This window comes from Gracilinanus agilis, chromosome 3, assembly GCF_016433145.1.
Source record: "Gracilinanus agilis isolate LMUSP501 chromosome 3, AgileGrace, whole genome shotgun sequence".
Taxonomy (NCBI): Eukaryota; Metazoa; Chordata; class Mammalia; order Didelphimorphia; family Didelphidae; genus Gracilinanus; species Gracilinanus agilis.
The window spans coordinates 266,951,658-266,966,794 of record NC_058132.1 but is presented as its reverse complement, the minus strand read 5'-3'; the positions used below and the strand labels follow the sequence as shown (position 1 = coordinate 266,966,794).

The following is a 15,137-nucleotide window of genomic DNA, read 5'->3' as shown; positions in this document are numbered from 1 at the left end:
TTCTATTTTAGTTATAAAAATTTAGATATGGTTTTACATTTAGTGAAGTCAATAGAAATTAAGAAAAACTTCATTCATCTTTTTTCTTACTAGCTTAAAACCTTCTTCTCCAAGGCTCACCAATTTATGCCTCGTGTGTCTCTTTTTTTTTTTTATGCCTCTGTTTAATTTCAGTGCTTTGAGGAAACCTGATTTCATCAGAGAGGGTATCCTTTCTACCCAGAATCCTCTTTGTTTTAATAGATAGTGTTTATAATGTGCCATATCTGAAAAATAGTATCATCTGTTGGTTCGGAGCTGATATTGAGCTTTCCTAGACGTGGCTAAATTAGTCTTTGGGCAACAGTTGAACATTTGGCTGCTGGGCTTATTCTTGAAACCTTTCCAAATTGATAGTTCTTTCTCAAATGGAGGCCTTTAGGAACCCTGCAATCACCTCCATGCCGTGATGAAGCAGCCTTGTAGGGAGCATTCTTAGAGATGATCCCTTTTCATTTTTCTATTTCTTTTAGATGCTAAACTTTGATAAAAAATACTGGTGTTTGAGATTTCCTGTATTAAGCAAAAATGGGGTTAAATTAAATTTTTTCAAGTGAAAATGAAAACAAGTTCAGCATTATCTTTTATTTAGTGCCTGTCGACATAGAAAATAATTATTAAAATAAACACTGCATCAAAAATACTCATCATGATGAAATAGGTCACAATGATATGATAGCCATATAGGTTTATTTAATATTTTTATATCTTATGCAGTACTGAGAATAATCTTTTCACCTATATTTGTAAAGCTCTAAAAATAAGTTGTGAATCTGATTGCCATTTTTAAAGATCTGATTGCATCAGAGAAAGCATAGATTAGAATGGGTTAGAAAGGAAGTGGATTTGTAAACAAATAGGAGGAGGAGGAGAGGAGGAAGAATATTCTGCATTATGTTATTTTAGTTCTTTATGAGATCCCAGCTCTAGAGCCCCTAAAGTGGTATTCAAAGGGAACTAGCACTACCAATTCACCAAATTTAAGGAAAAGAGATAAAAAACTATAAATTCAATCTAGAATATTTTCCCATCACCATCTTATTATATATTGCTCACTTAAGAAAGGAGATCTACTAATGCTGTTGAATGATATGTGGCATTTTTTTTTGGCTTGATTTCATTTATTTATACTTTCTGGGTTATTGTAATCTGTGCCCAAAGTTAAATCCCTTTTCCTTGAGTACCATTGCATGGTGTCCTAAAATTTTATGTTATCTTTGTATCAAACCAAATATAGTCTACTTACTGGTCTTTGTATCAAATTCATGTGTTTAATATTAATGGAAAGGAAAAGAACCAGGAAATACACCAAAACAAATAAACAAAACTGGTTCTAATCTTTAAGCTTCAAAAAAGAATGAAAAGAAAAGCATTCAGTTTGGAAGCAGCAGCTCTCGGTTCAAGTCTCCTCTTCTTATGTGTTTCACATTTGGCAAGTCAGTTAACTTTTATTTACCTCAATTACTTCATCTTTCAAATAAAGAATTAGACTAGAAAGATCTCCAAAGTCTCCTCCATTTATACATTTATGGTCTTAGGATTCTATTTGCATTACTTTGTAAAAGCATCTATTTTCTCATTTGTTTTAGCTCATTTAAATAATTCTGATCAAGTCTATTGTCAATGCTGGCAAGCTTTTGGGAGTGTGTATGTAGTATTAGGTCTTGTTTTATTTGGATTTCTCAGATAAGAGCTTTGGGGGAAGGGCTTTTTCAATTAAATCTTTCAGTGGGATTTCATTTCAATAAATTTTTCCTCTTCATTTGATCCCATTACATGTTTTATTACAAAACCTTGAATCCTTGTAATCCAGGATAATCTTTCTTGAAAGAAAAGCAGTGAATCTGGTTTAAAATGCTACTTCTGTAGAATGACACTGTGTATAATTTCTCCCCCCGCACAGGAAATCATAAGTACATTGCCATTTGTCAGAATTTCATTAGATGATTTCCCTGAAAACAAAGAGATCCACAATGATCTGAATGCCTATGTCCAGTACAGAATCAATAGTAGCCAAGAGATTATCAACAACATTTCTCTGAATGGGAAAGCGGATGCTGTCATCATTGGGAAAGTGAGCAACCATCTCGTCATGAGGAGCTTGGGATCTTACCTGTACCTGAAGCTGACATTAGATCTCTTTCAAAGAGGACATTTAGTGATTAAAAGTGCGAGCTACAAAGTTGTTCCTGTGTCTTTGTCAGAACTCTATTTGCTCCAGTGCAACATGAAGTTCATGACCAACTCTGCCTTCGAGAGGGCACTTCCCATTTTAAATGTGGCTCTTGCATCCCTTCACCCCATGACAGATGAACAGATTTTTCAGGCCATCAATGCTGGTCACATTCAAGGCGAACAGGAGTGGGAAGACTTTCACCAAAGAATGGAATCCCTTTCCTGCTTCCTGATAAAAAGGAGGGATAAAACTCGCATGTTTTGCCACCCATCCTTCAGAGAATGGCTCGTTTGGAGAGCTGATGGGGAAAACACTGACTTCTTATGCGAGCCAAGGTAAATTCAGAATTGCTTTTGCCTGTTCACAGTTCCTTGCCCTAATTTGGGGAATAGGCTTTTAACACTTATGAGCAACTCAACACAGAATGAATAATTCAGTGGTACCATGTGGTGTATTTATTTAGTGGTTTGTTTATTTGTTTTTAGGGAGAACTGGGTAAGAGGCAAATGAAAAATTATTTCTCCTAGCAACTTTTTATTTATTCATGTCCATTCAATGAATATTAACTAGGTAGCTATTGTGTACAGGCCATTACTATGCTAGGCAGTGGGAGAGGTTAAAAATTTAAATGTCATTGCACTTGTCCTTAAATGTTAGCTTGCTAACAGTCTAGATGGGGAGGCAGTATGGTACAATGGAAGTAACACTGGGTTTAGAGCCCGAGTTTTGGAGTTCAAATCCCTGCTTAGTCAGTTACTTCCTTTGTGACTTGGCAAGTCCCTTAACCTCTGTAGGTCTTAATTTCCTCATCTGTAATTGGACTAGATGATTTCTACAGTCCCTTCTGGCTCTGAATCTGCAGTCCTATGACCTGGGGCCCCAAGGTGGCCCAGTAGATAGAGTGTGGGACCTGGAGTCAGATTGACTTTAGTTCAAATCTGGCCTTCCTAGCTGTGTGACCCTGGGCAAGTCTCTTAACCACTGTTTGCCTCAGTTTCCCCATCTGTAAAATGAGCTGGAGAAGGAAATAGCAAACCTCTCCAGTCGCATAGAGTCATATGTAACTGAAATAAGTGAGCGACAACATAACCAATTCTATTTGGGGGTACTTGATGAGTGAGAGAACTGTAGAACAATCTGCCGATTCAGGGAGAGGCACACTTCCGATGATGAGAGAAGGGAGAACAGATAGTTGCTTTGTAAAGGATAAATAGGAATTTAACTGGCAGATAAGGAAAAGAAATATTCCAGGTGTAGAGAACAGTGTGAACAGAAACATGGAAATGTGGGGAAAGAGAGGTTTAAGGCTGGGGCTGATGTGGAGACAAGACTGGAGTTTAGTTTGATTGAAACAAAGAATATACCAATGCTAGTAATATGAGATTAAGCTAGAAGAATGAGGTGATATCAGGTTGTGGAGGTCCTTGAATGGCAGACAAGGACACTGGAATTTTGTTTGATAAGCGGCAGCGGCAGCAGCAGTGGCTAGCTAAGGTTTTATAAGGACATAGAGAGTGAGTAAGACCTGCTCAGTTGTGTGACTTTTCTCCAAGGAGACTCAGCAGGTCTAGAGTAGGAATAGAGAAATCAAATCTCTCCTCAGGGATGCACCAGCCCTCAACCCTTAGGAATGAGAAATTCCGGGGGGCAAGGGGATTGTATAGGGTAATAGCTTGTAAAATAGTCACAAGTGACCATAGCTAAAGATTGTTTATGGAAGAAGTGGCATCTTAGTAGTGAATTCAAAGAATAGCGGAATGACCCCATGCTGAAAAGCCGTTTGTGTGAGTAAGGGTAGGAGATTGCCATTTCATTGAGACTTTAAAGTTCTCTATTTTGAAAATAATGCAAACTGTCAAGAAATGGTGACACCAATTTGTGACCAGGCAGTGGTGACGGAGATGTTGAGATGGAGGAATTTGGGGATTCACGAGAGCATCAGCCTGCATGTTGAAATGCTAGAGGGCAGTGGGGAGAAGGGAGGTAAGTCCATGCACCAGGGATGAAAGGAATTGAGAAATTCACAGTGACTTTAGCTGTTTAGATGAGAGCAGCACCAGTGTGGATGCCTCTTCCTTTTCTTTAAAGGTCCTTCCTCACCTTCTGCCTTAGAATCACTGTTTTGGATGGGTTCCAAGGCAGAAGAGCTGTAAGGGCAGTGAGGGCTAAGGGATTTACCCAGGGTTACACAGCTAGGAAGTATCTGATGCCAGATTTGAACCTGAGACCTCCCATTCTCTCAGCCTGGCTCTCCCGACTGCCCCAGCACATGGAATCTTGCAGATCACCCAGTATAGGGGTTCTTAACCTTTTTTTGATATCACAGTCCCTTCTCAGAATAATGCTTTTAAATATATAAAATAAAATGTACAGGATTACAGAGGAAATAATTTGTTTGCCAATACAATTATGAAAATATTCAGCAAACAAATTTCTGGGCTCCAGGTTAAGTAACCCTGATCTTGTCTAAGCCCCCTCATTTTACTCAAGAGGATCCTGAGGTTCTGAGGTAAAAGAAACTATTCAAGGCCCTATTGATACTTAGTGGTCAGGGCTCTTCTTACTAGCTTCAGGTCAATCCATATAGTTAGAATAGAATTTGTAGAGGTGTGAAAAAGAAATCGAAGCACTTCAGTGTTAAACCCTGGTAGGAATACCAGGAGGTAAAAATGAGGGTGAGGGAGCTAAATACCTCAGTAAATAGACATAAGTTTAGATTCAGCCTCAGGGACTTAACTAGCTTTTTGACCCTGGGTAAGTCACTTAACCTCCATTTGCCTCAGGCTACTCATTTCTAAAATAGGAACTAATAGTACATACCTCCCAGGATTGTTATGAGACTGAAAAAAAACAAACCTTAAAAAAATTTCAAACGTCATGCCATATATGCCTATGAAACTTAATTTCTAGGGATTGAAAAAGGTTAGGGATATTAAAGTTATCTTGTATTTACTTGGGTGAATTTGCACTGGGGACCCAAGGAGTAAATCTGTAACTGATACGATGTGACACAAGTATTTACTTACTGTGTGATATTAAAAGTTGGTGAATGGACATTTTTTTTTTTGTTCAGTTGTTTCAATCAGGCCCACCTCTTTGTGTCCCGATTGGGGATTTTCTTGGCAAAAGTTACTACTAGGGTGGTTAGCCATTTCTTTCTCAGTTTGTTTTACAGAGAAGGAAACCAGCCAACAGAGTTAAGGCTTTGCCCTTCATCTAAGTATCTAAGGCCAGATTTGAACTCGGGTCCTCCTGACTCCAGGTCTGATGCTCTGTCCACTGTGCCATTTAATGAGCAATCAGCTGCGTATGAACTTAGCATCCCTTGTTTCTTAGAGCTAGAAACTGATTTCTCCCCACTTATCTGAGAATATATATATTTTTAAAAAGGGATAGGGGGTGGTGTGGAGGGCAGGCATTCAGAGCGGAAAGAAACATGAAGCTCCCAAGTGGGAAAAAACAAAATTTCTCCCCTTCCTTAAGACTAGATCTCTTTTAGTTTCTCTGTGCTCATCATCTAACTGTAATGCAGGGGTGATATAGAACAGATATTTAAATTAAATTTACTTAAACTTTCCTTACTGTAACAAAATAATTTTCAAAAAGTGAAAGTATGAGCCTTGGAAATTATTTATCATCCAAATGCACAACCTAAAAAGAAAACTTTTAAAAATATTTTCTTTAGGTAGTAACAATTTAATCTTTATTATACGATTTCTTGATTTTCCTAGAAAACTAATGGAGGGAGGCAGCTAAATGGTTTAGTGGATTGAGAACCAGGTCTAGAGATAGGAGGTCCTTGGTTCAACTGTGGCTTCAGATTCTTCCTAGCTGTGTGACCCTGGGCAAGTCACTTAAACTCCATTGCTTAACCCTTACTGCTTTTCTTCCTTAAAATCAATATCTGATTCTAAAATGGAAGGTAAGGATTTTTAAAAAAATAAATGATAGATGTTTGAAGATAAACAATTTAGTGATAATTAAGGTGATAATTTTGTGATGCTCAGTTTGAGATAGGTGACTGGCATTATAAAGAAATTAAGGGTAAGCTCACATCACCCTTAGAGTAACCAAGCTTTTCATGCTCACTCCAATAGTCCCCTGTTGTTCCTAATAAAACAAAGATATTGAGGTCAGGTGCTATTCTGTGTATTTTCTTGGCATTCAGTAAGGGGTTTTCTTTAAGTACTTCTACCTCTTAGAAATGGTTTGGAAGCTTTTAAAATGACTTTCAGGTTAAAAAAAATTTGCATCAACTCTCTAAGTGACAAGCCAGACTTTTAACAAAGTTCTCTCTTCTAATGGTGCTGTTTTCTAGTAGAGGCATTTCAGATACTTTCAAAAAAGAACATTTGTTCAAAGATTTTTTGTTTCCTTTTCCCTCTTACCAATTCCCTAGGAATGGGCATGCCCTTTTGGCATTCATGTTCTCCAGACAGGAGGGAAAGTTGAACCGCCAGCAAACCATGGAACTTGGGCATCACATTCTTAAGGCACATATTTTTAAGGTAAGCCTTGGCTTGGTGGAGAGGTCTAAGTGGTAGAAGTTCTAGAACATTCAGAAGCCCAATTACAATTTGCAGATTTTTTTTGTTCTTCCTCTTTTTCCCAAGAGCTGTAAAACTTTTTAGATTTTATCTTTTTTTGTGATAATGAACGGAGACTTTGGTGAAAATTTATGTCTTCAATTAATTCACAGGGTCTCAGTAAAAAAACTGGAATTTCTTCAAGCCACCTTCAAGCCCTGTGGATTGGGTACAGTACTGATGGGCTGTCGGCTGCTCTTGCGTCCTTGAGAAATCTTTACACTCCCAATGTGAAGGTAAGGAAATGTGTTAAAATGTAAAATCAGAGCCAGAGCAGCAAATACTGTGACCTTTGCCAGTGATTTTGCTTAGTATAATTATCCTTTCTTCACCTTTCAGTGATGGATAGTGGAAAGAGTTTTCATTATCAGAACTGTTCAGTCTAATAGCATTTTCTCAGTGAAAATCACAAAGGCTTTAAAAAATATGCTGTGCACATCAAGGATCCTTTTTTTGGGAAAGGAGTGGCTTTTGTTTGGGTAGGCAGGGTGAGGAGCTTACCTTCATAGGGTGCCTCATTTTTTCAGAGGGGCTGCTGGACAAAAGTAATTCTCCTACTTGAAACTAAAAGTGAAAGTCTTCCAGTGAAAACTGATTCTAAAAATGTGGTGAATTCACAAAATCTTGGATTTTTAGAGTTAGAAGAGATATCAGTCATTTAGGCGTTTAGCTTGAATTCCTTCTACACACTGCCTTTAGCCATGATTTATGAAGTGCCTGCTATGTGTAGGAGATTTTGTTAGTTCCAAGTCTTTTATTTTAATCTTTCAGTTTAAATAATTGCATTGATGTTTATGGGGTGTTGAGGGAAGACCAGCACCTCTGGAGTGAGGGATTAATTAGCTCTTTTCAGGGCTGTTCATCCACCTTTGCTGTCTGTCTTTCACCCCACTTGAACTGTGACTCCAGGAAGCAATGGCACACACAGAGACTATGCCCCAGGAAAACTGCCTTGGCACATGGGCTAAACCAGGCTGAGGGCAACCAACAAGCTTCAAACCCATCAATGAGTTGGCAGGGTTGGGGGTAGGGGAGCTACCCCAAGCATGTGAAGAATTCCTCCAGTGGAATGGGCAGATGAGAACAATGCACTGTGAGAACTCAAGGAACACTTAGAGCTTGGTTAGACATTGAAGATGCCCGTCTACTCCACCCCAGGTGATTGCTAGTTATCCTGACTTTGCTCTTGCCCCTTGACTTTGATACCTGGAGAGAGAGTGAGGTTGACAACTTTGTGCATATCGGCCTCCCTTGAGTCCAATTCACCCATATAACAAGACATCACTCTAGTAATGTCATCGATTCTTTGAAAACAAAGGACCAACAATGACAAGAACAGCAAAGAATTGCATTGATCCATAAAATCAGTCTCATGCCCATCCCATGTTGGGGACATCTCTAATTGGTAGTTATTCCATTCAGCTTAATATTTCAGTCACCACCTCTTTCCTAAATAGAATGAAAGTTCCTCGGAGGCAGGAACAGCTTCCTGTTTATTTTTGTAACCTCAGACCTTATTGCAGTAATAAGTGCACATAAGTGCTCAGTAAATGCATAATGTTGTTGAGAATACAGTGACACACACAAACAGGGACACAAACAGTTTGGGAGGGAACTCCTTGTGCACAAGCAAGTAAATACCGGGCCATTTTAAGAGAGAGAGAGAGAGAGGGAGAGAGAGGAGAGAGAGGAGAGAGAGGAGAGAGAGGAGAGAGAGAGAAAGAGAATATGCTGGGGGAGTTCAAGAAAGGAATCCAAGCCAACCTTATTTGGTCTTAGTTTTTCTTGTGGTCAGTTATAGTAAGTCTAAACTGCCTAAATGAATTTTCTCAGGCAGTCCCATCATTGATCAGTAGAGCTAGAAAGCTGGCCTGAGAGTCCAGAAGGCTTCCAAATCTTGTCCCCGATAACATACCGACTCTGTGACTGTGGCCTCTTAGTGCTTTGCCATCTTGGTACCCTGGACAGCGTTGTAAGACTTAAATGGTAGTGCAGGTGGATGAAATCGCAGGTCTAGCCAAAAAGAATTTTTTTTAAATTGTCACAAAGAGATTGTTATACAGAGAATGCATATTCCTAAGGATTTAATTTTATACCTCTGTGTTTTGGGTCAGCAGTTTTATCTTCCTGAAATAATCTTTGTTGGTTTTTGTAATAAAATTTTTTATTTGTTTGTGCTGTTTTGTATGGCCTTGACTGGTGCCTGCCTAAGCCATCAGGCTTTTCAGCAGTCCTCTGATACCGCTCTTCCCTAACTGTTGGGAAGCCCAGCTATGCCCCAAAATAGATACCTTAGATTTTGATGCTAGTTTTTGTCAGTATGACCGACGATACAGCAAAATTTATTTGGAGCAGCAAGGGAACTCGACGTCCAGAAGATTAGTGAAAGGGTTCCAAGGGAGGGGCAGCAAGAGAGAGGAGTCTGATGCTTGTATATCTATTGGAGAGTAAGTGGCACTGTGAATGGAGTACCTGGCCCGGAGTCAGGAAGATCTGAGTTCAAATCCTTCCTCAGACACTAACTATATGATCTTGGAAAAGCCACTTAAACTCTGTTTGCCTTTTTCCTCAACTATAAAATGGGGCCACTATTATTATCTCTCAGAGTTGTTGTGGGGATCAAATTAGATAATATTTTAAAGTAAGTACTATGTGATAAATACTATAGATAAATACTGTTGAATATATTTCTGTATATAAATACTGCTATTATAATAACATTTGTTAGGGAGGGGTTGGACAATTTTGGTATTATTTATTATTTTCCTCCTAATAGAACTCATTGTAGAAATACTACATTTTGCTAATGTTACAACATATTCTACTGTTTTAATCAAAATAACAAAGTTAAAAAGGATCTAAGATCTGGACACAAGTCCTTTGAGGTAACCAGTACCTTCCCACTCTACATGTGACCACAGCCAGGAAAAGTGGGGTCTCCTTTTTTGAAAAGCAGTTTTGTGCCTCTTCTAATCTCTTAACTAAATTTAATTACAGACTCTTTAGTCCAAGAGATGGGAATGTGACAGGCTCTCCTCTCAAGGCTCAGGAGGAATTCTTTAGTCATGATCCTTTTCCTTCTAGTCCTCACCTACATTTAAGTTTGGTTAAGGCATTTTTCTCTGTTTCTCTCTGTCTGGCTGTCTCTCCCTGCCCTCCTCTTTTGTCTTTTCCTTCCCCTCTGTTTTCCCCCTTTCCCCCACCCCCCTTATATATGTTCTCTATTCAAATGAAATTACTTTTCTCCTATTGACTTCTGGTTTATGATGGAAGAAGCACCCATTTATTAATGTATTTAAAATTTGTGTAAATAGCCTATTTTGGAAAATATATGAGAAAATGTGTAGGGAGTGATGTTATTCACATGTAACTGCATTCTCCTTTGAAATCTAATAATTTTCCCATTGAAATCCTCCCTTCTGCCCCTTTTCCAACCTCTGAGCACATGAAAACTTCAGCTGAATGTGGATGAGTTTGAGTTTCTTTGAACTGAATTCAGAGCTTCTATTGGGTTGTGTCAAAAGGAAACTATTTTTACCCTGATTCCTCTTTAAATCCCTTGTTCCTTAAGATACTACTTCCTACACAAGGCCTTTCCTCCTCTTCTTGAATCTTCCTGCCTTTTCTCCCATCCCTCTCTGATTATTTATACTCTCTCCTGCTTGGAATTTCTGTGATTGGTTTTGTGTGTGTTTTGTGTAATCTTTCTAGCCATCCAGTAGACTTTAAACTTCCAGGATCTAAGAAAGGGTTTTGCCCGTAATAGGCACTTCATCAATGTTTGTTGAGTTTTGATTGAACTCAAAGGAAGGCCTCTTCTAAACTGCTGCTTCTTACTAAAAAGAATTTATTAAATAAAAAATGGAGAAATTAAATGTAAAATAACCATTTTTAACAAATAGTATTTTCTAAAACATAAATTACAATGGTAATTTATAAAATGAAATTCAACACCCATTTTATAAACTCTTTCCTTTTTTTCCCTCATAGTTTTGGGATCTTTTAGGAATTTCAATTTTGTAAAATTTCATTCTTAAGTACCTTTATGCTTCTTCCTTTCTGCCTGTAACCAAACAATCATATAATTTATTCATGGAATCATCCACTTTACACTTTTCTTTCTTATTTTTTGTTATCCTTAGAAAGAAAGAGAAAAAAAGTTTTATATGTTTCACAGAATCTTGAACAAATTAAAGCAATTTAAAATTGTGTGTGCAATTAGGGGGACTTTTTAGAAGAGAGTATTAAGTGTTGTCATAACAGGAATGAATGTGCCATTTTGAGACTAATCACAGTTTACCACTTTGGTAAATTAAAGTGACTTAACTTATTAAAGAGAGATTACCTAGTAAATTTTTATTTAAATCATAGCGTGAATGCTACTGTCTTTGCAAATATATTTTAGTCTTGCAATTTGGGCTCTCTGCCCCTTGTACCACCCTTTATCTTTCCCCAGCCAGGAATCTTAAATGACCCACTATTTCCTCAGCCCACAAATGCCAGGATATAAATGAATGCACTGGGTGAATTGTTTTGCTCACATAGCCTGGTGTGTGAATAACTTACTAGACAGGGAGAGTGTTTCCCTGGCTTGAGCCTCTGGAGAATCTGTTTCTAGAAGGCTTCCACCTTGGAGCTTTCAATCCTTTCATACCCTGGACTTGGGGAGGTGATGTTTTTGTTTAGGTTGCTTTTCTTTTTAGGCGATCTGCATTCTGAAACAGATCACAGTCCCTTTTTCCTGCAGGAGGGATAATCTAGGTGTCCTCTGATTACTTGTGAGACCTGGAATTGATCCAGGGAAACCTTGAGATTCAGGATGGGAGCACTGCACAGTCAGGGGACCAGCTGGGCTTATGGCCTGTGATTTCCTGCCTGCGAGGGTGGCTAGCCAGCAAGCTCTTCAGCCATTTCATGTTGACTTCTTTTGTTTTGTTTGCTTGTAACATTTAATAAATTGAAGAGGACACTCAAGGTTTCGTTTCCAGGTATTGTCCAGAATTAGAAATCCCCAATTTTTACTTTCATAGACCTTTCACAATGAATAGACCTTTTGGTATAAATAATCATTTAAGCATTTTAAAAATTTAAAACAACTGTCTCCTTTTTGATTTGTTTGATGAGATAAACGTTCAACATCGAGGCATCTATTCTTTTCAGCTCTTGAGCATCCTTGGAGATGGTGTTTGAAAGAGTCTCTGCAACTACTTGAACACCCTTGTTTAAACAGTGTAGTTTAAAACGGGGGTGTTGTTTCATGGGCTGCCCTGGTGTAGTTAAGAGCATTCTGTCATGAGCCCTTCATTCCACTGAGGCTGAGTTTCATTTCTTGAAGCTTAAATGCCCATTTGCCATAGTCACATGAGGTCTTTTGGACGAGACCATAAACAGTTGTTCAAAGGGAATGTCTACCATGAATTTCTGAAATGGCTAGTCTGTGTGAACTCTCTTGTATTTAGGTCTTTCTGTAGCATTGTTATTGATGAACAGAAAATAGCTTTTAAGGAAATGTGCTGAGTGAGCTAGAGAAAAAAGTGAGTTGGTGTTTTAGGAGTCAGAGAGATAGCTTCCCTCTCTTTCTGCCTGTCAGCTTCCTATGGTCAAAGGATATGAGTTAGAAGACAACTAAGAGGGCAAAGCGTCCAACCAGTCTGTGAATAGGAGGAATCCCTTTTACGTTGTACTGACAGTGTTCATCCAATTTCTACTAAAATTTATAATGTCCCTCCTACATGTCTTCTGTCCCCAGTCTAATTTGGATAGCTCTGTTAGGTAGATTTTCCAGTAATTCAAACCTAAATTTGTAAATTTTTCTTTGCTATAATCCATGTGATTGTACTATCATCTATCCCAGCTCTCTCATTTTTTTCTGAGAAAAGCTTAAAAGACTTCATTAAATGCTTTGCTGAAATCTAGGTAAATTATATCACTTTCTCCTGTTCTAATAACCCTGTCACAAAAAGATACAAGTTTAGCCTGCCATGACCTGTTCTTGATGAAGTCATGCTGATCCTTTGCTGTGTACCACCAACCTTCCTAAGATTAACCATCCCCTTCAATGATCCTTTCTAAGATTTTGTCATGAAATGGAATCACTCACTTGAATATAATTTGTAAACTACATTCTCTTAATGTTTTATATTTAAAAGGAAGATAGGAAGGAAGCCAAGTTTCTTGTTGCTGGACTAGATGACCTCTGAAATTCTTTTGGAAAACAACATTCTGTGATTCTCAAAAGAGCATATGATATGAAAAGGAGAATTTTAGCTTAAAAAAATGATTTACGAAATTGGGTGATGGATCAAATCAGGAATTTCTCATATCAGTTAAAAGAAAAATAATACTGAGCAGGGTGATTAGATATTTCCTTCCTGGGAAGTATACCAAGTATAAATGAAGGAAAATTGTGCAGGATGTCATGCAGAAGAGTAAGTGCTCTGAGGCCCAGGACCTCTGAAGAATTAAACGAGGACCTGGCAAAGTTGATCTATATCTGGGGAAAGAATTTTGATACTCAAGTAAAAGAGTTGGAGATAAAATTTAAGTTATTGTTACTGTTCTGCCAAATAATTTAGTGCATTGTTTCTTTGTTTTTTAGGAAATGTAACACAAATGTGTTGATTTGTTTTGCTTGACACAACTAGTTGTTCAGAATTTGCTAGATAAATAAAATAGATGTAATATCCTACTGTCAAATTAGAGAATATGGGTAAAAAAAAAGGCTTAGCATAGAACCTGGCACATATTAGATGCTCGTTCCCTTCCCCTTCTCCATTTCTCTGATTATGAAGCCAGATCACAGAAATAAGTTCATTGATTTGCCCAACTAGTTGGTTGGGGTAGATCTATCTCAAATCTAGGCATCTTGACACATAGCCCTTTCACACGGATAGTATACAAGCTCCCATTACCTTACCTACAATCTGCTTATTTCTATTAATAACTGAAGATCCAGATAACAATGAGGACTTTGGAGGTTAGAGAACTCCCAGCTAGAGTCAGGAATGCTCGGATGTTTTCAATTCTGTGATGGAAAGAAATGACGATACCTGGTAAAGAATTGATTGCTGGGGAAAGCCCCATTTAAATATCCCTTATTCACAGGCTGACTAATTAATTGCTTTTGGTACTTTTGTATTGCAAAATATAAATTATTTTAAAATATAAAAGTAAATTTACAATACAAAAATAAATAAAACATAAAAGCTCTTGTAATGTATGAGTTGATGATGAGTGCTATATGTTATAGAATATCCTTGACCCCACTTTGCCTCACTTTCCTCATCTGTAAAATAGGGATAATAATGCCACTTCCAGGAATTATTGTAAGGATCAAATAAGATGATATTGGTAAAGTGCTTCACCAACCTTAAAGGGCTATATAAATACTAGTTATTATTATTACAAAGCTGCTCTCGGGTGACTCACATTCAAAGAGTGTTACGAAGAACAGCCGATGTTTTTAGTCTCATTTGTCTTTTCAGTAAATAGACATCCAGATAACCTCTGTCTCTGTAACGTTTAGGTTGTTACATGTGTTGGTGTTAGAGTTCTGAATTCATGTCTCTGTGGTACCTCAGATCCATTTTTTAAAATGTTCTTTTTTAAAAAACACCAATTTCTGGGGGCAGCTGGGTAGCTCAGTGGATTGAGAGTCAGGCCTAGAGACGGGAGGTCCTAGGTTCAAATCCGGCCTCAGACACTTCCCAGCTGTGTGACTCTGGGCAAGTCACTTGACCCCCATTGCCTACCCTTACCAATCTTCCACCTATGGGTCAATACACAGAAGTTAAGGGTTTAAAAAACAAACAAACAAAAAAAAAACCACACCAATTTCACTTAACTACTTCTCCATCTAACTCTCTCCCCCTAACAGAATTAAACCACCCTGTGTAGCAGTTAGTGTGTTTAAGTAAACCCAGCACATTAGTACCATTTACATGGCAGCTTCATTCCACACCTTGAAGCCACCACCTCTTTGCCAAGGGTTGCAACACAAGCTTCATTACTCCTCCAAAGTCATTATTAGATGCTGCATTCATCCAATTTTTGAAGCTTCTTACATGTTATGTTCCTTTACATTATGGTGCTCATTATATACATTGTTTTCCTGTTTTCATCTTGCTTTGCATGTATCTTCACACAAGTCTTCCCAAATTCTCAGAACCATTTTCCACTTTCTAAGTGATACTGAGTTTGATTACTAAAACATTAGATGTGATTTCACCATATTGGATTTCTTTTGTGCTTTTAAAAAAATTAATGTTTAATTGGCGCAGTCATAAAAAACATGACTAACCCTTGCTTGAGGTCTTACTAGAGAATAAATTACTCTC

At 37.9% G+C, this 15,137-nt stretch overlaps 1 protein-coding gene across 1 annotated transcript in view; it reads left to right on the top strand.

Annotated features, from left to right (window-relative positions):
- Window positions 1-15,137, top strand: part of TANC1 (tetratricopeptide repeat, ankyrin repeat and coiled-coil containing 1) — a 136,117-nt gene that overhangs the window by 77,635 nt on the left and 43,345 nt on the right. Inside the window, exons 11-13 of the mRNA XM_044669111.1 lie at window positions 1,943-2,550; window positions 6,615-6,723; window positions 6,915-7,037. Coding sequence (XP_044525046.1) covers window positions 1,943-2,550; window positions 6,615-6,723; window positions 6,915-7,037 — 840 coding nt within the window. The remainder of the gene's footprint in view (window positions 1-1,942; window positions 2,551-6,614; window positions 6,724-6,914; window positions 7,038-15,137) is intronic.